The 24,992-nt window shown below is 35.6% G+C and overlaps 1 protein-coding gene across 1 annotated transcript in view; it reads right to left on the bottom strand.

Annotated features, from left to right (window-relative positions):
* Rh50 (Rhesus blood group-associated glycoprotein Rh50) overlaps positions 1 to 24,992 on the bottom strand; it is a 194,821-nt gene that overhangs the window by 77,799 nt on the left and 92,030 nt on the right. Inside the window, exons 2-4 of the mRNA XM_073979854.1 lie at positions 22,560 to 22,728; positions 11,687 to 11,852; positions 8,613 to 8,874 (exon numbers count right to left, since the gene is read on the bottom strand). Of these exons, the coding sequence (XP_073835955.1) occupies positions 8,613 to 8,874; positions 11,687 to 11,852; positions 22,560 to 22,728 (597 nt within the window). The remainder of the gene's footprint in view (positions 1 to 8,612; positions 8,875 to 11,686; positions 11,853 to 22,559; positions 22,729 to 24,992) is intronic.

Raw genomic sequence — 24,992 nt, 5'->3', positions numbered from 1 at the left:
TATGTATACCCCTAAAAGAATCTATGGGCCTATCACTTTTCCTATTGCATGTTACAAACAAACTACAGTGTTGTGTGTAGTATAAAAATTCATTGCTAGAAATATACAATGTCAAACTACTGTACAATTGAACTTTTGCTATTTCTCCACAAACGCATTAATTTAAATGTGAGTAACAAACATTCGAAACGAAGTGTGTGTGTGGTTCTTATCGACTTTAATGTGTTGAGGTTGCCTTAATACAATTTAAAGTACTTTTTCCATTACACCAAAGTTGTAAAGCTCTTTAGAAATTTAATTGATTTGATTTTACTGTTTTTGTTACATCAGGTACCAAAGACCCCAACATTGTGTTGTATTTTATTTAGTGGTGAATGCGGTAGGACGAAAGGGCAAAGTTAGATTTAGTTCAGTTACTAACTGTTATGGTTTAAGGTGTTACACTGTGCTATGATTTGCAATGCTCATTTCGATTTAAGATTAAATCCTGTATATTTTACACTTGTTTAAAAAGTTTATTTTTGCCACCCTACTTAGATCAAATACACATACTAGACTAGACCAAAAAGTGTGTACATACATAAGTCCACGTCTGAAAATAGCCCCCATATAATTGATCGTCCAAATTCAAGTATTTTGAGATTTTTATCTCCCTTTTCGGTCCGAATTGTATGTAATTTGGCATTTAGGGATCAAAGTGGTCAGACAACTTTTGCTCTAAAAATTGTGGATATAAGTCCACGTTTTTGACTAGTACCCACATAACGTTACCGCACGAATTCCGGTATTTTGAAGTTATTAGCTACATTATCTGATCGAATTAGCTATACTTTGGCATTTAGGGATACTAGTTTTGGAAAACAATTCATCCAAAATTTGTTGACATAGGTCCACATTTTGGAATAAACTCCATATAATGGTACTGTCCGATTTTAGGTATTTTGAGATATTGGTCGCCATTTTCTGCCCAAATTGTATGTAATTTGGGGTCTCAGTGCACTATAGGCCCAATGACAGGTTCCTGAGGCAAAAAGTCTAGTTTTGAAGTCATATATTTGGATAAAATAGTAACGGGATTAGATTCTTAACACTTTGAGCCATTTAGAAACTAAATCATTTTAACGCTTCATGACCACATACCGGGCTGTCAAAGATATTGCATCTTACATTGTAAAATTTTATTAAAATCTATCAAACGAAGAACAAATTTGTTTCGCTCGACAATTAAAAACAGCAAACATAATAAACAGTTGTTTTAATGGACAACGCGTGTAAAGGTATGTAAATTAATATTCTGATTAAGAATTAAAAAAGTTAGATTTGGTAAGAAATATTTGATGTAAACTTGTAGTGTATTTTTTTGTAGTTTATATTGTAGTTTATATGGTTTTTGGAATAGAACTCTCGAAACTATATATATGTAGTAGAAGGTAATAGTGAGTACTAAATGTGTAGAAAATTTTATCTCCATATGGATCCGTAAAATTTTAGAAAAATACTTACAGATAGCGTGACATTTAAAAATTTGGATATTTTTAAGTATTGGGCTGGGCTGGGAGTGGGACTTGTCAATATGACATAAGTCGCGAAATTTGATAGTTATCTTAATCGAGTTATACCAAGCATTGAAATCTTTTATGTTCGAGATCCCTTAATTTAGTAATTGGGACTACAAAAACCTACTAAATTTAAAAATCTTGACCTGTAATTATAAAGTATTCAAAAATTGAACTCGACGCGGTATTCTACTTTCAAATCATCAATTAATGATGGAGATCACAATTACTCGTACTATTGTATTGTATCCCAATGCGTCAAATGATCTCTTGGATTTCGCGTTTGGCTAAAACCCGTTGTGGGGGTGGTCCCCCGCCCCTCCATTTTCGGTATAAAAACTACTTTACGATATATTCTATGACCTAAAGAATCTACAGTCAAAATTTTATCAAATTCGGTCCAGCCATTTCTGAGGATTTATATTTCGAACATCATGGCAGATCTGAACAAGTTTCTATATTTATGTAGATATATATACCTGAAGCGATCAGAACCAAATTTTCTGGACGTGATTCTTAATTGATCAGGATGTACCATATCAAATTTTAAAGTCATCGGATGCAAATTGTGACCTTAGTGCGGCTAAAATATAAAATCGGATAAAATAGGTTGAAACATATATACGAAAGCTATATCTATATCTGAACCGATTCCTTCCAAATTTTACAGATATATTTTTATGCTCACTATAAACATCAGGACGAAATTTGAAAGCAGTCTCCAGTGACTTGTTGCCTCAAAAACCTGTCATTGGGCCCATAGTGCAGTGTTCAGAAAATACAATAACACTGTGCAACATTTTTAAGGTGATCTTGTGCAAACAGTTGGATCTGAGGATTTTTTGAAAGTACAGACCCAAACGACAAGAAACCTTAGTTGGGTTTTGTTGTGTCAGATCCAGCTCGGATTTTATGGCCCCATCTAAACATGGTTAAATATTGAGTTTTTACAGAAATTCGGGGCTATATCTCTGAAACCAATGCGAATCTTCTTCTGACCTCTGAAGCAAATTTGTAGATAAGGACAAGAATATAATATTTGGAGAAATAATGAACTCGAAAAACTACATTTATTGCCTCAAATTTCAAAATATATGCAAAAATTCCAAAATTTTTATACATTTCGCACCGTATCTCCAAAACCGTTAATTTTTTCTGAATATTTTCTTTTGGAAAAATATTCCCTGGAATTTAATACACAACTCTTCGGAACATGTCATTGTTGTAAAGTGCCTCTATGCCGTTGTTTTCAGTACATTTTTCAACGACGATTTAATAAATGTCAATAATGTAGTGAAATCCGAAATGCGAGAATAAACTGTTGGTGTGAACTGTGTTTGAAATACGTGTTGTAAAAGATATTATGCAAAATACCGCTGAAACAACATGAAGTAAGCATTTTATAGTTTCAGAATGTTCTAAAGAATTGTTGAGAACTTTATTTGGAAGATTTTTGCAGAAGGTTACTTGGTTCAACTCCCAATAGTTTAGCCGATTCTTCTTTCTTTATTTGCATATCCGTTGTCCGGATGTTAAGCGATCATACATTTTGTTACATTCTTATTGGAAATATTTATTTTATGTGGAAAGCGATAGTTGTCTGTTTTTAGCTGCTGTAAGAAGACTGAGTTCATCACGGTATCCGGTCCAGTCTTGAATATTTTTAGCCAGGACAGTTCTCTTCGACCTCTACAACGTCTTCCTTCAACTTGATTTTACAGTCCATGTTTCAGCACCGTATAATAGAACTGACCATACATAGCATTTGATAAACCGTTTTTTAAGTTCAATATTGATGTCGTGGCTGTTTAGTACTTTTCTGTACTTGAGAAACGCTTCTCTCGCCATTTCTATCCGACATCTTATTTCTTTAGAAGACTCCCATTGCTCGTTTAATTGCACTCCCAAGTATTTATACGATTTTACTCTCTCTATTTCTTCACTGATTTTTAGTGAGGAGTCGTAAATATTGTTACTTTTACTAATGATCATAAATTTTGTCTTATTGAGATTAATATTTAATCCGTACGAATTACTTGTTTCGTTGAGAGAATTAAGGAGATTTTGGAGGCCACCTAAAGAGCTCGCTACTATCATGGTGTCATCAGCATGAATTTCAGCAATTATGTAAAATTTTCTATACTTTATAGAGTTTGATGCCCTAGATGGAGTTTTTATTATGTGGTTTTTTCTAAAGATAAGTTCTACTAGTTTAGGGCTACAATATTGCTAAAGACAGCAAGGCCAAATGCCTATTCGTTTCTGAGATAAAGGCCTGATAAATGCGAAAAGTGTAGATTTAGCACGGTTTAGATGAGACCATAAAATCCGAACTGGATCGGACAGGACAAAAAAACCCTAGTAGGGTTTTGTTGTCTATATACATATGTACTTTCAAAAAATGTATACTAGAAGTTGTTTGCATTTTCAGTGTTGCATAGTGTAATACTATGTACTGTAGGGTATGGAAATTGTACATTTTTTGTGTTGCTTCAAAGGGATTGGACAAATGATTAAATTAAAAGTGGCGAAAATTATGACCGGGAATAAGTATATATAAAGCTTGTATATAAAGGTGGAATTGGAATATAGAGATGCTCTTTGACAGATTTTTCTGTAACTTTTATACCCTCCACCATAGTATGGAGGATATATTAAGTTTGTTTTTTTCGTTTGTAACACATTGAAATAATCATTTGCGGCCCTATAAAGTATATACACATATTCTTGATCTGGATAAAATTTCTGATTCGATCTAGCCGTACCCGACTGTCCACCTTTGAATTCACTCTAGTGTCCGCAAAAATTGAGCAATATATTTGCACCCGAGTATATTTTTTCATGGACAGATTATGTTTGAAGGGGGAAGCTACACCAAAACTTGTACCGATATAACAAGTTTTGGTATATCTCCCATATAACAATACCTCCCGATTATCGGTATTTTGAGGATTTTAGTTACAATTTTTAACCGAATTTAATTTGTCATTTGAAGTTTTTAGGGGTCAAAAAACTTCATCAGCAAAAAATGTCAACATAGGTCGATGTTTAGGTATAACCTCCACATAACAGTAGCTCCCTTTTTCCGGTATTTTTAAGATTTTGGTTACAATTTTTAACAAAACTAGCTAAAATCTGAAGTTTTTAGAGGTCACAACACTTCTTTACTGAAAATTGTCAACATAGCACTATAGGTTTTTTAGCCTGTTTTTGAGGCAACAATTAATTACGATGGTCTAATGGGCCATTTATAAATTGTTAATGATTTATATAAAAAAGTGGAGCAAAAAAGAATTATGCAGTAAAATTCGGTTGTAGCGAACATCGGTTATTAGAAACTACGAACAAAATTTTTTGTTCTCGTAGAATATTCCTCAAAATTTGCACACATCCAACTTCTTGAAACGATCCCGATTATAACGAACAAAAAAATTCAAACCCCTAGAAGATTTTCTTAGATTTGTTTTAGAATTTTCAGGCCTATTTTTATCACAAGCCAATAGCGATCAATTGAATCACTGTTTAAAATATTTGAATATATAGTATTTTAGAGTAAGCTGAAATAAGAATTTTATAGACGAACACGTTTATACGCAAACAATCGCACATTGGTATATTATGTAGTTGAATTAGAACCCTTTTCTGAAGATATTCCCAGTGGTAGAATTTCAGAAAAGTCAGAAAATAAAAGTCTAAAATATAAGACTATAGTTTTGGGAAAAAATTGTTTCGTAGGCTGTATCCTATATGCCGATTTTTTCGCAGTAACAAACATTTTAAAGAAGTCAAACAAATTGTCAACCTAGGCCCCTATATAACGGTACCTCCCAATTTTCGGTATTTTGAGGGTTTTATTTTCCTTTTTTACTGAACTACAAGTAACTTGGTATTTGAGATTCCCTGCAGTCGTGAAAGTTCTCCACCAAAAATTGTCAATATGGATCCATGTTTTGGAATAGCCTCCATAAACGGTACGGGAGATTTGCGGCATTTTGAGGGTTTTAACTACATTTTTATACCCTCCCCCATAATAAGGAGGGTGTAATTAAACTTGTCATTCCGTTTGTAAGGCATCGAAATATTCATCGGAGACCCTATAAAGTACATACAATCTTGATCAGGGTAAAATTCTAAGTCGATATAACCATGTCCGTCCGTCCGTCTGTTGAAATCAAGATACATCACGCAATTTTAAAGATAGAGCTTTGTAATTTGTTATAGAAGTTTCGATTACTCCTATGATGTTTGGTATTGCAAATGGGCTATGTCGGTCCACGTTTTAATAGCCCCCCATAGAACGGTACCTAATTATCACACGGAAATGGCTGAAATTTAGTATTTAGTCACCATTGGGGGTACACAAGATTTCCCCAGAAATTTGTCAATATAGGTCCACGCCTTCATATAGCCCCCATTGAAGGGTACATCCCGATTTTCGTTATTTTGAAGGTTGTTGTGAAAATAATCCACCGAAATGGCTGAAATTTGGTATTTGGTCTTCACTTAGATTACTAAAAGTTCCATATAAAATTCTTCGATATAATTCCACGCCTTCATATAGCCCCCATAGAACGGTACAACCTTAAGAATTAAGGTTGTGACGTCAATATCCCACCGAAAGACTGAAATTTGTTATTTATTCTTGTGGTGCTTATAAAATATTTCAGAAGAGATTTATCATTATATATCCGCAGGTATCTGTATCCCCCATAAAAGCGTACCTCTTGATTTTCCGTATTTTGAAGGTTTTACCGAAATATCGGAAATTTGGTATTTAGTCTTCTTTGAGTCTAAAAACTTTCCGCCAGTAATTTGTAGGTGTAGACCGAATTTCATAAACGAAAGGAAACTAATTGTTCCATTTTACTTCATTACAACTCGTGCTGGAGGGTATAACAAATTCGGCCTGACCTTACGTAACGCCGTTGTTACATGTTTTTTTAACGAAACTACCCGTAATGTGACATTTGATGTACCCTGCAGTCACGAAACTTATTCAACCAAAAATTGTCAACATAGGCTCGTGTTTAAGTATGGCCCCTTATAACGTTACCTCCAGATATTCGGTATGTTGAGGTTTTAGCTATCTTTATACCCTCAGCATTTATGCTAACGAGGGTATATACACTTTCATACGAGCAAAATATGCCTTATCGAAATAATGGTTTTAGACCCCAAGCATGGTTTGGACGAAATGTGTTTCCGACAATTTGGAGTTGATTTAGCAATGTCCGTCCGTATGTCTGTCTGCCTGGCTGGAGCGCACGATAACTCTTGAACGGATCAACCGATTAGATCCAAAATTTGGCTTCCGTAATATTTTGTCCAAGCTTAGTTTATGTTCGAAGATGGGTTATATCGGTTCACTCCTTACGGTACCTCCCCCACAAAAGTTCGAAAATGTTCAGGTTCGAATATGGACTGTCCACTCTTTCGGGTACCTCCCACACAAAATTTCGGTTAAATTCACTTTAAGACCTGCTCTCGAATCAATTGGATTTTTGTTGAAGCATATTGCATTCGCTGTCTCAATTACGGCCTCAATCATGGGCAAGTCCATACTTCTTGAGAAAACAGCCAGAAACGTGTAAAAACCCCTACACAACCGTATGCAGTGGCTGGAGAGCTCGAACCGAACACTGCGTTCGTCCATACTTTGGATATCGTAATATTTCTTCGAATACTATATGAAATTCGAAGGTGGTGCTTATAGGCCCACTCCTTCCGGTTACTCCCCCACAAACGCAGCAACCTTGGGGTACCACTCACACAAATCTTCAACATTTTTGTGTGGTTAAGTGTCTGTTCGAGGATTCTTTGGAAATTTTTACCGAAGGTTTTCCTCGTGGCCCTGTTTACATCGATATTATGTTTTTTTGTTGTTGTTGAAGCAGCACAGAAACTACGTGAAGCACAGGTTTGATGCTGGGTTGATAGCCGCTGGATGAAACACTATGGTTTCGGGTCAATCCGGTACGAAAGAACCCGCTGCCGTGTGATTGTATGTTTTTTGTAGGCAAATATGGTACAAAAGCCCTATCGATATCACCCGCAAATTTTTGAGCTTTAATCCAATCCATATTTTTGTCGGTTCATACGACCAACATTTTGGACACCAAAATAAATACATATGTTTTTTTTTGGGGAAAAAGTGTTTCACTCCACACAGGCTGAGGGTATATCTCTGTTGGCAAAACCGACTGATACTTTTTTACTTGTTTGACTGAATTTGACATTCCCTGCAGACACGAAACTACTCCAACAAAAATTGTCGACATCCATGTTTTTTTAGTGCCTATGCAACGAACGGTACCTCCCGATGTTAGGTAATTTCTGTATTTTAGCTACATTTTTGTCCAAATAGGTAAACGTTTTGGTATGGTTCTATAAAACGGTAGTACCGATTTAAGGTTTTTTAGTTTTTATCTCCATTTTCTGGCAAGATTGGATGCTCTTTGGTTCCCAGTGGTCTAAACTTCCTTTTAAAAAATTGTGAATATATTGGCCCACGTTGTGATGTAGCCCCATATAACAGTGCCGCCGGATTTTACCTGACCGAATTAGTTAAAATTAGGTATTTGAGGTTTCCAGTGCTCAAAAATAATCTCCAAATTAATTATTTTATGAAAGTTCAGAATTTCATGGTTCCGGCCGAACTTAATGCTTTTTTACTTGTTTTATACTTTTGGATAGTAAAGTATAGTAAAGTTATATGGATGTGAATAACAAATGTTGATTGTATCAATTTATCGCTCAGTAGAAAATTGTTCAGAATTGCTAGTTTTCCAGTAATGTATGTTTTTTAATTTGCATTTTGTATGAATTCGTAACAGGTTGTTGTCTATTCATGCATCTCTTTTCATGTCGTGATGAAACTTAACGCACGTACACATTCCTATACAATTTTACGCGTTGTTCTGTTCTGTTTTGCCTGTTCAGTTTGCAAAGAGTGCTACGTACATGCAGGCTATATCGATGTGTCACTACTACAACACATGACATTTCATGCTATAGCAGGGCAATCCATGGTAGAATAAATGACAAATACGTGCTTACCTGTTGCAGCTGCTAATGACAAATACGTGTTTAAAATTGCACGCTCTTGGCCAGTGCCATCGGCTAAAACCGAATTAAAACTTGGCCAATAAATCCAAAGGAACAATGTGCCAACCATTGCAAATATATCCGATGTATAGTTGGCTCCCTCATATTTGCCAGCATCGTTTTGATCCTTGGTGGGACGCAACATTAGACTCACAGCCAGACCAAAGTAAGCACCAAAGGCATGGACGGTAATTGAACCTCCGACGTCACAAATCTACATGAGAGAGCGTAATAATGGATTAATAATGACACGACAGTTTAAAGAGACGCATCTAAAATATATATAAAAAAACTCAAATTTGAGCCATCAACAATTAATACGCATCGCTTCTAAATGCGTGACTAAAGATGGTGTTTCAAATAATTTCGCATATTACGTAAAGAAGATGTTGCTTTAAATTAAATCGCTGTTGTGGGATTTTCCAATTAAGTAGCTTTGAAAGATTTAATTTATGATAGAAGTTTTAAATTTGGTGCATAGTTTTTAATATTAGGCTTTGAAGTTTTGAAACCACGTTCTGATGCATACACTTGGATTCAATCAAAAATGTTTTTAGAAACAGGCTTTAAGGCAATTTCGTGAAAATTCACCATTGGCTCCATGCAAATTACTATGGAAACTTTTAGGCCCCAATGGCACGTGCTAGCATATTCCAATTGTGCTCAAATTTTGGGAATCATAAAATATTACAAAACTAAACATTTTAGGGGGTGTCACATAAAAAATTCGACATCGATTTTTAACACCACCCTAGTGTGTATGCTATGCGTCACTATGTTATTTGTTGTGAGTTGCAGCTTCGCGATATCCAGCTTTCGTCCTGTTAATAATCGCACTTTTGCCGCAACATTGAGACGAATGCGTTCCTTCGATGCTACAGGTATCGTTCTATCGGGGCTATATGAAGGCAAATTTCTGGGCGAAGGTTTTATACCCCCAACGAAGACTAAGCACCAAATTTTCAGTCATTTCGCTGGAATATTGAGGCCGCAACCTTCAAAATACCCGAAATAGGGGGTACCGTTCTATGGGGCTACACTAAGGCGTGGACCTGTACCGACAAATTTCATATGGAACGTTTAATACCCCAAATTAAGACCAAATACACAATTTCAGCCATATCGGTGGAATATTGAGGCCATAACCTTCAAAGTACCGGAAGTAGGGAGGCACCGTTCTATGGGGGCTACACTTAGGCGTGACCTGTACCGACAAGTTTCTGGGCGGGAAGTTTTATACCCTAAATACCAAATTTCAGCCAATTCTGAGGAATATTGAGGTCCCAACTTCAAAACACCGAAAATCGGTAGGTACGTTCTACGGAGGCTATATGAAGGCGTGGAACTATACCTACAAATTTCCTATGGAACGTTTAATATCTCAAATGAAGACTAAATACAAAATTTCAACCATTTCGATGCATTATTGTGGCCACAACCTTCAAAATACCGGAAATAGGGAGGTACCGTTCTATGGGGGCCTGGACGTATACCGACAAAATTTTGGAGGAAGGTTGTATACCCCCAACGAGTACCATATTTCAGCCATTTCGGTGCGATAATGTGGCAAAAACCTTCAAAATACCGAAAATCAGGTGGTACCGTTCTATGGGGGCTACATCAAAACGTGGACCGATATAGCCCATTACCAAATACCAAACAATCCTAGGATTAATAGAAACTTCTATACCAAATTACAAAGATCTTTGTTGCGAGCTGTATCTTGATTTCAACAGACGGACGGACGGACTTACGGACATGGTTATATTGACTTAGAATTTTACTTTATAGGGTCTCCGATGAATATTTCAATATGTTCCAAAAGGAGTAACAAATTTATTTATACCGTCCATATTATTGTGGAGGGTATAAAAAAACCTAAAAATGTGAACTTTGTGATTTACTGTGATTTATTTAAAAAGCGGGATTTTGTTTGTTTCTGATTTTTCCCATCAATGAGCATTGAAGTTTCAGAATCCGCAAAAAATTTCCAGGCGTAAGCACTTTCCATTTAAAGTTAGTTCAGGCGCACCGTGGGATGTCGTCATCTTTAGGGAGATTTGTTTTTCTATTACATCGTTCTATTGGTTGAACGCGCTGCACATGTTAGCTCGTTACTTTTAACGGGAGTTAAAGGCAGTTCCCCCGGTAACACAACAGGGTGGTCAGTACCCACTAGAGATGAAAGAAAAGTTCTGCACTTTAAGTGTGGACCTATGTCAGCAATTCTTTTTCGAACTTTAAATGCCAAATTACATCCAATTTTGGTAAAAAAACGTCGATAAAAACTATTAAATACTAGAAATCGGGATTTATCGTTATACGTGGACGATTCTGAAACATGGGCACACGTCTATAAATTTTGGCAGAGTTTTTTGGCCACTTTGAATCCTAAGTGTCAAGTTATGACTAATTCGGGCGGGACAGTTATATGGGGTCTATTCCAAAACATGGACCTAAGTCCAAAATTTTTAGTGGATAAGTTTTTTTGAGCACTGGGAACTCTGAATGCTAAATTATTGCTGATTCGGACAGAAAAGTAGGTAAAAACTCCAAAATACTGAAATAAGGCAATACCGTTTTTTGGGGGCTTTTCTGAAACTTGGGCCGATAACGTAGTAGTTGGGGTCCGACACATTACTACTTTATATACAAACCGTGGCAAAATTGCAACCCAGTCATTTTTAAGCAATGAAATGAAACTATGTATAGTAGTTATTGAGAATTTAACTTATTTTGAATAAATTTTTATTCAAATGAGTTGATAAAAGAGTTTTCTTTCTGCTTTTTAGTGTGAACTAAAATAAAAAACAGATCATTGATGAATGAGGTCTGTTTCACATTTATTGTGCACATTAAAATGAATAAATCTTTTCAAGAATTCGATATAGAGAGATTATTTTGTGGAAGTATTTCCATTTGTGCTTTAAAGAATCGTTATAGAGAAATATTGTTTTCAATTTTTATTCGTTAGAATTATAGCGACTTATCTATAACGAACTTGATAATCAGTTTTCCATACTTACACTTAAAATGTCCAAAGCAACATATTCGTTAACGGCAAACAATGCTATTTCGAATATAGCCATAAACAGCAATTGGATGGGTGTTGTGCGACCCAAAAGAGCTCCCATGCTAATCAGGGGTACAGCTGCAGCAATATCGGCATCAATTATATTTTCCAGCGATAAGCTGAAATTGCAGAAAAATACAAATTGTCAATAAATAATGTATTTTATGAAAAAGTTTTTTGTTAAAAAATATGTGTCTCTAACAAAAAGGTAGTCGGTTGGAGCCGCCTGCGTGAAGTTCTGTATCACATGACAATGGAGAAAATATTTTTCAGAATATTACAAGTTTTTATAAGGAATCCCGATTTGGCCGATTTGGGCCAGAAGTTGTACATTAGGGCTATAATCATAAAAATACCACGCCAGTACCATGTGTGGACTATTGTCCTGATAACGAAAACGCTTGTTTTAGTTCGATTCAGTGAAGAAAGTTTCAGCACCGATTAAGATTTCTAAATGTAGAATTTTCCGATATTATTTAATAACGATATGTATGTTATTATAATAGAAAACATATTAGAAAAAAACTGCAATGAAAAACTTGTTACAAATCGTTGCGGAAACTTTTTAATGATAGGTTAAAAGTGGTAAAGAATTTTTATATTTTTCATGTTCTATACGGCTATGTTTATATTTTCAGAATTATTAGCGGTAATGTGGCAATTTGGGTTTTTTTTGACCGAAATCTTATCCATTAGAAATTTTGGACAAAAGTCCATGTTTTGATATAGCCCCCATCTGACGGTAGTACCTGATTTCGAAAAAAAGCACCGAAAATCCGTAGGTACCGTTCGAAACGTGTACCTATACCGACGAATTAGAATGTGGGTTGTTGAGGCCACAAACTTGAAAATACCGAAAATCGTGAGGTACCGTTTAGGGGGGCTTCTTGAAGGCGTGGACACGTACGGACAAATTTCTGGGGGTAAGTTGCATACTCCCCATATGTGGGCAAATAATATCTCGCTTTTCTAAAAATGGTTCATGTTTGCCTGGCCAGCTAATTAGGGACATAATTAGTAAAATCAAGTTCAAGATTAACTGATGTACAGTTTTGTACAAGAATTGCTTGTATTAGTTAGTTTATAGTGTATTCAACTGATTTCATGCTTTACACCCACCGCAAGTCCTTTAAGGGGCCGAAGTATTCCTATAATCCCTTATAATGTGTTTTAGGCCTTATTTTCCGTTAATGCAGCAACAAAATGATAATTATTTGGCTCTTAATAACATAAATTATATTTTTGGTATCCCCAGACATCATTCCGAGCCATACACTGGAATTACCGCTCCATACTAGGTGTAGATTTCTCCTTAAATTACTTATTAACCAGTTTGGATAAGTCATTAGATTGAAAATGCTATTTGAAGGATTAGTTATGAGGCATTTTTAAGTCAAAACAAGTAAAAAAGCATTAAGTTCGGCCGGGCCGAACTTTTCATACCCTCCACCATAAAATATTCTGAACTAAAATGGAATAATTACTTTTCATTCCTGTCCCCAACTTTAAGTGGGTACGTTAAAATGTCAGATAATGTTTATGTACATTTATGCTTCATTCGGGAGGCCCTTTTTTATGGTGCCTATATCTAACTATGTATGTTGACAATATTTGGTGGGCTAGAAATTGGGAGGTACTGTTATATAGGGGTTATAATAAAACATGGGCCTATGTTGACAGTTTTTGATGGGAGCCTTTAATGTCAAATAACTCCTAATTCGGTTAAAAAATTTAGCTAGAATCTTCAAAATATCGAAAATCGGTACATAACGTGGGAACTTCAAATGTCATTAACAGCTAGTTCGGAGGTATCTGGGCTATACGAAAATATGAACATAAATGAACCGTTATATGGGGGCTATACCAAAACGTGGACCTATGTCCACAAGTTTTGTCATATAAGTTTATTGACATTTAAGAACTTTAAATGTCAAATTATAGCTACATCGGTCTGAAAATGTAGCTACAAACGTCAAAACACCGCAAATCGGGGGTACCGTTATATGGGGGCTATACCAAACCGTGGACCTATGTCCACAAGTTTTGTTATATAAGTTTATTGACACTTAAGAACCCTAAGTGTCAAAATATAGCTAAATCGGTCTGAAAATGTAGCTAAAACTGTCAAAATACCCTAAATCGGGGGGTACCGTTATATGGGGGCTATACCGAAACGTGGACCTATGTCCGCAACTTTTGTTATATAAGTTTATTGACATTTAAAAACCCGAAATGTCAAATTATAGCTACATCGGTCTGAAAATGTAGCTAAAAACGTCAAAATACCGCAAATCGGAGGGTACCGTTATATGGGGGCTATACCAAAACGTGGACCTATGTCCACAACTTTTGTTATATAAGTTTATTGACACATAAGAGCCCTAAGTGTCAAAATATAGCTAAATCGGTCTGAAAATGTAGCTAAAACTGTCAAAATACCGTAAATCGGGGGGTACCGTTATATGGGGGCTATACCAAAACCTGGGCCTATGTCCACAACTTTTGTTATATAAGTTTATTGACACTTAAGAACACTAAATGTCAAATTATAGCTATATCGGTCTGAAAATGTAGCTAAAAACATCAAAACACCGTAAATTGGGGGGTACCGTTATATGGGGGCTATACCAAAACGTGGACCTATGTCCACAACTTTTGTTGTATAAGTTTATTGATACTTAAGAACCCTAAATGTCAAGTTATAGCTAAATCGGTCTGAAAATGTAGCTAAAAACGTCAAAATACCGCAAATCGGGGGGTACCGTTATATGGGGGCTATACCAAAACGTGGACCTATGTCCACAAGTTTTGTTATATATGTTTATTGACACCTAAGAACCCTAAATGTCAAATTATAGCCAAATCGGTCTGAAAATGTAGCTGAAAACGTCAAAATACCGTAAATCGGGGGTACCGTTATATGGGGGCTATACCAAAACGTGGACCGATATATCCCATCTTCGAACTTGATCTTCCGAAAAAAATGGTATTCCCCAATTTTCAGCGAAATCGGTCAACAAATGCGACCTGTATGTTGCGAACGGACGGACGGACGGACGGACGGACATGCATAAATCGACTCAGAAAGTGATTCTATGTATATCCCTAGAAGAAACTATGGGTCTATCTCGCTTCCTTTTGTATGTTACATACAAATGCACTAACACATAATACCCCTTACCACATAGTGGTGTAGGGTATAAAGACATGGTAATCTGGACATTAGCATGCCGACATAATGTAAAAAAAATATTTTGCCTCTATCTATGAAATTGAGCAAAATTTATATGAGGGATCATTTACATACAAAATTTTTACAAAGGCTGAAAAACACCCAGCATTGATGGAAGCCCCGGGGACGAAGTACATTTTCACATCGAAACCAATCGTTATTACCCATTTTTGAGGAAAAAGAAGTTTATATTGCTGCAAAAATTATTTGGTGCATATAAACAAAAAGTTCGTTTAATTGTATACTTTTAAAATGGCACACACAAATTGTACTCCATGCCGAAAAACTCCTGTTGTTGAAATAAGTACAAAATATTTTTAACGCATTATGTCAGCATTGATCAGATTTCTATATTTTTTTGATTTAAAAAAGCCTCATATCTCATCCTTAAAATAGGATTTTCACCCTAGTAACTCATCCAAACTGGTTAAAAAGTAATTAAGGGATAAAGGTAAACCCAGTATGGAGCGGTAATTGCAGTTTATGACTCGGAATGAGGTCTGGGGTTACTAGAAATAACATTTTTGTTTAAAGAGCCAAATAAATCTGCATATTCGTGGATCATTAATGGAAAAAAGGCCAAAAGCACATTATTATAGATTATAATAATACGTCGGTCCTTTAAAGAACTTGCGGTGGGCTTAAATCATGAAATCATCTGAATACACTATTACCTAACTAAATACAAACAATTCTGATATAAAAGTGGGTTCCAATTAACGTTAAATTGATTTTACTATGTATTAATGTCCCTAATTAGCTTGGCAGGCTAATATGGACCATTTTTAGAAAAGTGGGATGTCCTTCCCCCACATATGGGGAATCTCAGAATGTTTTGACATCACTCGATAGTGCTTATACCCATGCCTTATATACAAACTTTATTGCATAAAACTCTTCACATTTTTGAATGAAATCGAGTAATGTATTAAACTGAATTTATTGTCCCTAATTAGCTGGCCGCCACTCTATATATTTTATAGAATCTCCGATGAATATTTCGATGTGTTACAAACGGAATGACAAATTTAATTATAAAATTAAGGGTATAAAAATATATGAGAAGGTATAAAAATATATGAGAGCTTTATCCAAATATGAACCGATTTTTAACGAGATGAACTTTGGCCGAAAAAATATGGAGAGACGAACGGACATGCATACATCAACTCAGAAAGAGGTTCCGTCCCTAAAAGGGAAACATATTTTTCGGTTTTGTTGGAACAAAAATATCTATTTTGGTTCCAAAAATGTGTTTGTTTTGTACAAACATTGTAATCCAAATCCAAAAAACTTTCGAATTTCCGGAATATTGTAAAAATCGTTAACAATACCGATTGTAGGAACAATCATAATCTAAATTTTTTTATACCCTCCACCATAGGATGGGGGTATATTAAGTTTGTCACTACGTTTGTAACTACTCGAAATAATAATTGTAGACCCCACAAACTATATATATTCTTGATCAGCGTGCAATTCTACATCGATATAACCATGTCCGTCCGTCTGTCTGTCTGTCCGGCTGTCCGTCTGTGGAAATCACTCTAGCGTCCGAACGGATTGACGTAGGTGGATGAAATTTTGGGAAAATCTATTATTTGTACGTAGGACTTTTGGTATTGAAAGTGGGCTATGTAGGTCCACGCTTTCGTATAGCCCCCATACAAAATGACGCGTGACGCGTCGTCGTTTTAAGGAATTTTTAAGATATTTGTCCCATTTTACCACCGAATTGGTTGTAATTTGGTATTTTGTGTCTCCAGAGGCCAAAAAACATTCCTACCAAAGTTGGTTTATATAGGTCCACGTTTTGGTATAGCCCCCATATAACGCCTCATATAAAGAACGCGTCATTTTAATATATTTTCAATGTATTAGTCCCATTTGACAACAGAATCGGTTGCAACTTTGTATTTTGTGTTTCCAGAGGCTAAGAAACATTTCGACCATAACATGTTTATATAGGTCCACGTTTTGATATAGCCCCCATAGGACGATATCTCCCGATTTTCGGTATTTTGAAGGTTTTGGCCTCATTATCACACCGAGATGGCTGAAATTTGGTATTTAGTCTTCGTTGGGGATATAAATTTCCCCCCCCCCCCCCAGAAATTTGTAGGTATTGGTCCGCGCCATCATATAGCCCCCATAGAACGGTAACTTCCGATTTTCGGTATTTTGAATGTTGTGGCCACATTAATCCACCGAAATGACTGAAATTTGTGGTGGAGGGTCTACAAAGTTCGGCTCGACCGAACTTAACGCTTTTTCCACTTGTTACGAATATGTTTCGTAAACCAGATACTAAATTTTTTGATTTGAGTGCATATACTTCTCATATACACTTTCCACACAACTTTGATATAAATATCGCGTATAATATTACGAGCGTTGATGAACGCAATACATGGTTTGGTACTTTAGCTGACAACAAAGACAAACAAAAAGCCACAAGCAGCCACCACAACATAAGGAATAATAAAAAACACCATAACAAACATGAATAGGAAAGAAGAATGAAATAAAGAAGAAGAATGAAACAAAACAGAAACAAGTAAAAACAAGAGTCTGATTGTTGGTATACATACACACAAAAACAAAGATAAAGGCAGCATGTCATACAAACACCAGAACTCACCAAAATTGTTTTTTCAACACGGCATCGAATAGCGAGAGAAGAGAAAACAATTTTCGAAGAAAAGAGAGAAATAATGTTCAGTTGACACAAACTATTTTTGGATTTAACAAAAACTATTGTTGGATTCACAATACTACATAAGGAATCCAACAATATGTTAACAATACATATTTTGCTCTTGGAATATTGTTGGATCAAACATATTTTTTTCTCTGCGTGTATGGGTCTAACTTTTTACCACAGTATGGTATAGGGTATAAAAAGGCGGAAATAAAACATAGAATAGGTTTATAATTAAATTAAGACGATTGGTATGTTAGCGGTTATAAACAGTTCTATCTTTGTTTATTTGACGTTCATTATATAAAACCATACGTCATTCAAATCACGATAAATCACTCATCATGAGCGCTAACCTAAACGTAGCCTAACAACGCAATTAAGAAAATTAATTTCTAGATAACACTGTATAACAGAAAAAATAATTTAAAAAAAAAATATGAAGAAAGAGAGGCAAAAAAAAAACTTTGGAAAGAAGATAAATACTTCACATTTTGTGCAATTTTGGAAATATTCGAAGTACGATTCCTTGTGATTCTTCCACTTGATGTATGCATATGCAATGTTATAATGTATTCTACTTATAAAGTGTCTTAAACAATGCTACTGTTAATAATCCGGGGAACATGTTTGTGGAAAAATTTACTCTCTATCGTCTCCCTGAAGGGGTCTTTTTGGACCATTTTGCCACTAAGAGTTAAAAACTTCTTTAAAAGTGGTTGATAGCAGGTTCATATATTCTACAGAAATGTCCGCCAGAATAAACGTATGGTGTAATTGTCTGCTTTTGGTTGCTGTTTTTTGTCAACGTTTAAAGGATGTTTGATAAAAAAATTTTATTTGATAATACGGTTTGCAAAGAAACTTTTTTTATTTTCTGTTGAAACCACATACAATTCAGTTTTAGCGCTATAATTTTTCGTCGGTGTCATGCTTAAGTATTCCATACGCCATGTTTGATTTTTTGAGATGCAGGTGCTTTTTTAAGGTTTTCCGGTATGCTCTTTCTGAATTCGGCATTCTCCTATCTGCTCTAGTTTCCGAGATAATCACGCCTCGACGCGAAAGCTTTAACTTTATTCAGTTATGAAATTAAAATTGTACAAACTTACAAATTTAAAAACTCATTTCAAAAATCAGTAGTGGGATTCTCTAACTCATTTTATAAGTTAACGACAAAAATCGGTAAAATTAAAACGGAAAATTATGAATGAAAAGTTCAAATAAATGCCGACAACACTCTTGCTATCGGTAAAACTTTACGACTACTTTTTATTCGTCCTAACTTACCGATAAAAATTATAAGCATTTTAATGTCACCGATTTTTATCGGTAACTCAAAAAATGATAGTTATACGTTTTGTTTTGGAGCTAAAAACCTCATTAAAAATGAACTAAAATATTCTGATTTTATTCGTTATGTCACTTTTTTAGCTTTATTAATTGATGTAATCAGTCTAAGAAGAGACGTTAAATTCGTCCGGGCCGAACTTTTTATAACCTCCACCACGAACTGTATTAAAGTGAATAGGAACAATTAATTTAATATGACTTTACTTTATGAAACTACTAAACTCTTCCTTTTATATGCTGGTGTAGTACATATATCCTTGGGTGCCACCGTGGTGCAATGGTATACACACCCGCCTTGCACGCAGAAGATCGTGGATTCGATTCCCCGGCTAAGCAACATCAAATTTTTAACAGTGGCAAAATATCCCTCAGTAAAGTTGGCGACATTTTAGTACATACATATATCCTTACTGATAATAATCCTTTCAAAACAGCTCATATGGGGCGTCATCGTTGTTTTTTCCAAAACATGGACCAATATTTACAATTTCCCGAATTGGGCGAAATACATAAAATTGTTCAATACCTGCTAGACCAAAACCTGGATATTCCGGATATGGGTAGTTGAGGAACATCGGGTGCACCGTTCTATGGAGGCTGTATAAAAATTTGTCCTGTACTGAAAGATTTCTGGAGGAAAGTTTTATAACTCCAGCAAAGAATAAATACCAAATTTCAATTATTCCAGTTGAAATGCCGCAAATTAGGAGGGACCGTTCTATAGTGCTGTATAAAGACATGGAACAATACCTGAACATTTCAAATGGAAAGTTTTATACTACCAACTTTCAAAATACCGAACATCGGGAAGTACGCTTCAATGGGGGCTATTTGAAGACATGGACTTATACAGATAATTCTCGTTTGCAATATTTTTTACCCTCATTGAAGTCTAAATACCAAATTTTAATGATATCGAAAATCGATAGGTACGATTCTATGTAAGGCCACATCTATGTGAGTAAACAACTTTCAAAATACCGAAAATTGGGATGTACTGTCCTATCGGGACTATCTGAGTACGTCGACCTACATATACCAACAAATTTCAGGTGGAAAGTTGTAAACCCAATCTTTAATCTTCTACCAAATATCAGCCATTTTGGTGAGATATATAGGCTACAACATTCAAAATATCGAAAATCGGGAGGTACCGTTCATGGGGGCTATATGAAGGCGTGGACCTATACCGAAAAATTTCAGGTGGAAAGTTTTATACCACCAACGAAGACTAAATACCAAATGTCAGCCATTTCGGTGGGATATTGAGGCAACAACCTTCACAATACTACAAGTCCAAAAGTACAGTTCTCAGGGGGCTATATGAAAGCCTGGACCTATACTGACAAATTTCAGGAGGAATGTGTCATACCCCTATCAAAGATTTAATACCAAACATCAGCCATTTCGGTGGGGAATTGAGGCCACAACCTTCAAAACGGCGAAAATCGGGAGGTACCGTTTTATGGCGGCTATATGAAGGCGCGTAAAATTTCAGGTGAAAGTTTTGTACTCCCACGGAGACTAAATACCAAATTAAACCCATTTCTGTGGAATATTGTGGACATAACCTTCAAAATACCGAACATCGAGAGGTACCTTTCTATGGGGCTATATGAAGGCGTAGACCTTCACCGACACATATCAGTTGGAAAGTTTTATACCTTCAACGAAGACTTAGTATCAAATTTCATGCATTTCCGTAGGATATTAAGACCACAACCTTCAAAATGCAGAAAATCGGGAGATACTGTTCTATGGGGGCTATATGAAAACGTGGGCCTATACCGACAAATTTAAAGTGGAAAGTTTTATACCCCCAACGAAGACTAACTACCAACTGTCAGTCATTTCGTTGTGATATTGAGGACACAATCTTCAACGTAACGAAAATCGGGAGGTAGTGTTCTATGGGAGTTACATGAAACTTGGGTGAAACTATACCAACAAATTTCAGGTTGAAATTTTTGCACCCCCAGCTAACACTAAATACAAAATTTCAGCCACTTCGGTGGGATATTGAGGAAACAACCTTCAAAATACTGAAAATCGGGAGGTATCGTTCTATGGGGGCTATATCAAAACGTGGACCGATAACGACAAATATAAGGGAGAAAGTTTCGTAGTCCCAAATAAGACTAAATACCATATTTCAGCCATGTCGGTGTGATAATGAGGCTAAAACCTTCAAAATACCGAAAATTGGGATGTAACGTTCTATCAAAACGAGGACTGATACCTATAAATTGCTAGGGGAAAGTTTTGTAGCACCGATAAAGACTAAATATCAATTTTAAGCCATTTCGGTGTGATAAAGAGGCTAAAACCTTAAAAATACCGAAAATCGTGATGTACGTGGTCATATATCGACAAATTTCGGAGGAACAGTTTTGGTGCCCTGAAAAAGACAAAATACCAAATTTCAGCCACTTCGGTGAAGTAATGAGGCTAAACCCTTCAAAATACCGAAAATCGGGAAGTACCGTTCTATGGGGGGTATATCAAAACGTGGACCTATACCGACAAATTTCTGGGAGAAATTTGTGTAGTCCAAAGGAGGACTAATTACCAAATTTTAGCCATTTTGGTAGGATAATATAGCTAAAACCATAACAATACCGAAAATCGGGAGATACCGTTCTATGAGGTCTATATCAAAACGTGGACCTACATAATTTTTTTTTTTTTTTTTTTTTTTTTTGATAGAAATGTTTCTATGCCTCTGGAAACACAAAATATAAAATTACAACCGATTATGTGGTCAAATGGGACTAATGCATTTAAAATATCTTAAAGTGACGTGTACTATATATGGGGCGTTATTATACCATAACGTGGACCTATATAAACAACTTCGGTAGAAATATATTTTAGCCTCTGGAGATACAAAATGCCAAATTACAAGTAATTTGGTCGTCAAATGAGACAAATATCTTAAAAATTCCTTAAACGACGACGTGTCACGCGTCACTTTGTATGGGGGCTATACGAAAACGTGGACCTACATAGCCCGTTTTCAATACCAAAAGTCCTACGTACATACAATAGATTTTACAAAAATTTCATCCACCTATTTCAATCCGTTCGGACGCTAGAGTGATTTCCAAAGACGGACAGACAGACAGACGAACGGACATGGCTATATCGATATAGAATTGCACGCTGATCAAGAATATATAGTTATTATTTCGAGTAGTTACAAACGGAATGACAAACATAATATAATATAAAAATAATATATAATAAAAATGGATATAAAAAATCATCATTTTAAGCCTTATTTATATATCGACGGACTGAGTTGCAATTGTTTTGTTTTGTTAAAATATGGGAGTTGTGTTTAAGAGCGCTATTTAAATCGGAACACGGTTATATGTTAAAAAATAATAGTAGGGTGTTTTGTTTGGAGAATGAAGAACATTTTATAGCAGAAAAACAGAAAAAAAATATTTTTTACAAATGCTACAGCACTAGGACTGAATTCTATGCCTCTGTTACAAATGTTTTTTGTCCGTTACTGAACATTGTTTTTGTACTTACTCTATTTTGCCATCCTCCATTTTAAAGAATCCTTTCATTAGCACTGCCCATTGTATAACCAAAGCAGCAAGGAAGAGCGTATATCCAGTGGCACTGTAGCCGTATTTTCTGAGAAATGTCATTAGGAAACCAAAACCCACGAATATCATTACTTGGATATCTTGGAAATCTGCAAATGACAAAAAGTAATTTCAGTGAACGTGTTGTGCTGTTGTATTTGAAAGGCGTTATTTTTAGTCGCTAGTTGATTGTGTTAATGGCTTGGCATTTAAAAGATGTTAATTAATTTGTGTCAAATTGTAGATTTCAGAATGCTGAGAGGTATAAATAACTTTTCAAATGAGCAATAATCAGTCATATGATTAAAATTAACTTTGAAATAACCAGACATTTACTCTCCACACCTTCAAGGGAGGGAATATATAGGAAAAATTGTACAATGCTCTGGAATAATGGCGGATTCTACACATTCAGAATTCGAAGTGCCATGTTTTAGTTATTCCGGCCGGAAAAAAGACAAGACCTAAAAGGCCTACCCTTAATTTTGTCCCATTTGATCCAAAAACCTTATACATGAAATATTATGGGATCGGTTAATGTTAAACCGTGCCACTGTAGCGATTTTTGTTTACATAGTAATTTGTATGTGAATTTTCACGAAAATTCTCTAAAGGCCGCAATTATGGTTTAATCGATTAAAAAACTACCAGTTCATTTTTGGATGTTGCGGACAAAAGTTTGTTTTATTTCTGGTTTTAAGAAAAAAATATTATAAACAAGTAAGAACTGCGTTAATTTCGGCCGGGCTGAACTTTTTATACCCTCCACCACGAACTGTATTGAAGTGTAGGGACGTTTATGAAAGTAATAAACTCTTCCTCTTATTGCACGAGTAGTACATATGTATATCCCAACTGGTAATGCATACTCCCTTCAAAACGGCTCATATGGGTCGTCAACGTTGTTCTTTCCAAAACATAGATCAATATTTACAATTTTCCGAATTTAGCGAAATATGTACATAAAATTGGTCAATATCGGCTAGATCAATAGAGATGGACAGTGGGTAAATACCCAATGGGTAAATACCCGGTAAATTGGGTAAATTGGGTAAATACCGGGTAAATACCCATTTGTGGGTATTTATTTGGGTATTTACTATATTGAATCGCTAATACAACATCTTAGACCCTATTTCTGGGTTTAGGCTATGAAATCGGTTTAAAATGGATAGTTTTACAATACTTTAAACAAGTGGGTAAATACATGGGTAAATACCCGAGTATTTACCCAAGTGTTGGGTAAAAACTCATTAACTGCCGAACCACTTGACGTAGGCTGACAAAATTTGGCTCAAATCTTACTTATGTCAAGAGAATATCTAGCATTGAAAATGGGATCTCTAGGTCCATGTTTTAATATGGCCTCCATATAGCCGTACCTCCCGATTTAAGGTATTTTTCATCTATTAGCCACATTTTACAACCAAATTGGCTGTAATTTGGCACAGTGAGTCCTCAAGGATTAGAAAATATCCTTGCAAAAATTTGTCAATATAGGTCCACGTTTTCTAATAGCCCCCATATAAGGATACCCCGATTTCGAGTATTTACCCAAATTTTGGGTAAAAACTCATTAACTGCCGAACCACTTGATGTAGGCTGACAAAATTTGGCTCAAATCTTACTTATGTCAAAAGAACTTCTGGTACTGAACATGGGGTCTCTGGGTCCATGTTTTGATATAGCCCCCATATAGCTGTACCTCCCGAATTTAAGGTATTTTTCATCTATTAGCCACATTTTACAACCAAATTGGCTGTAATTTGGCACAGTGAGTCCTCAAGGATTAGAAAATATCCTTGCAAAAATTTGTCAATATAGGTCCACGTTTTCTAATAGCCCCCATATAAGGGTACCCCGATTTCGAGTATTTACCCAAATTTTGGGTAAAAACTCTTTAACTGCCGAACCACTTGACGTACGCTGACGAAATTTGGCTCAAATCTTACTTATATCAAGAGAATATTTAGTATTGAAAATGGGGGTCTCTAGGTCCGTGTTTTAATATAGCCCCATATAGCCGTACCTCCCGATTTAAGGTATTTTTTTACCTATTAGCCGCATTGTACAATCATAGTGGCTGAAATTTGGCATAGTGAGTTCTCAATATGTAGAAAATACCCTTGCAAAAACTTGTCAATATAGGTCCACGTTTTCTAATAGCCCCCATATAAGGGTACCCCGATTTCAAGTATTTACCCAAATATTGGGTAAAAACTCTTTATCTGCCGAACCATTGGCGTAGGCTCATAAAATTTGGCTAGAAACTTTCTTATATCAATAATATAATGGAGTCCCTGGGTCCACTTTTTGATATAGCCGTACCTCCCGATTTCAGAAACCCATATTGGGACCACAAGAAAACGTGGAC

Source organism: Musca autumnalis, unplaced genomic scaffold (genome assembly GCF_047663935.1).
Source record: "Musca autumnalis isolate F117 unplaced genomic scaffold, ASM4766393v1 scaffold_4, whole genome shotgun sequence".
Taxonomy (NCBI): Eukaryota; Metazoa; Arthropoda; class Insecta; order Diptera; family Muscidae; genus Musca; species Musca autumnalis.
Note: the sequence above shows the minus strand (reverse complement) of the source record. Positions and strands in the feature narration are given on the sequence as shown.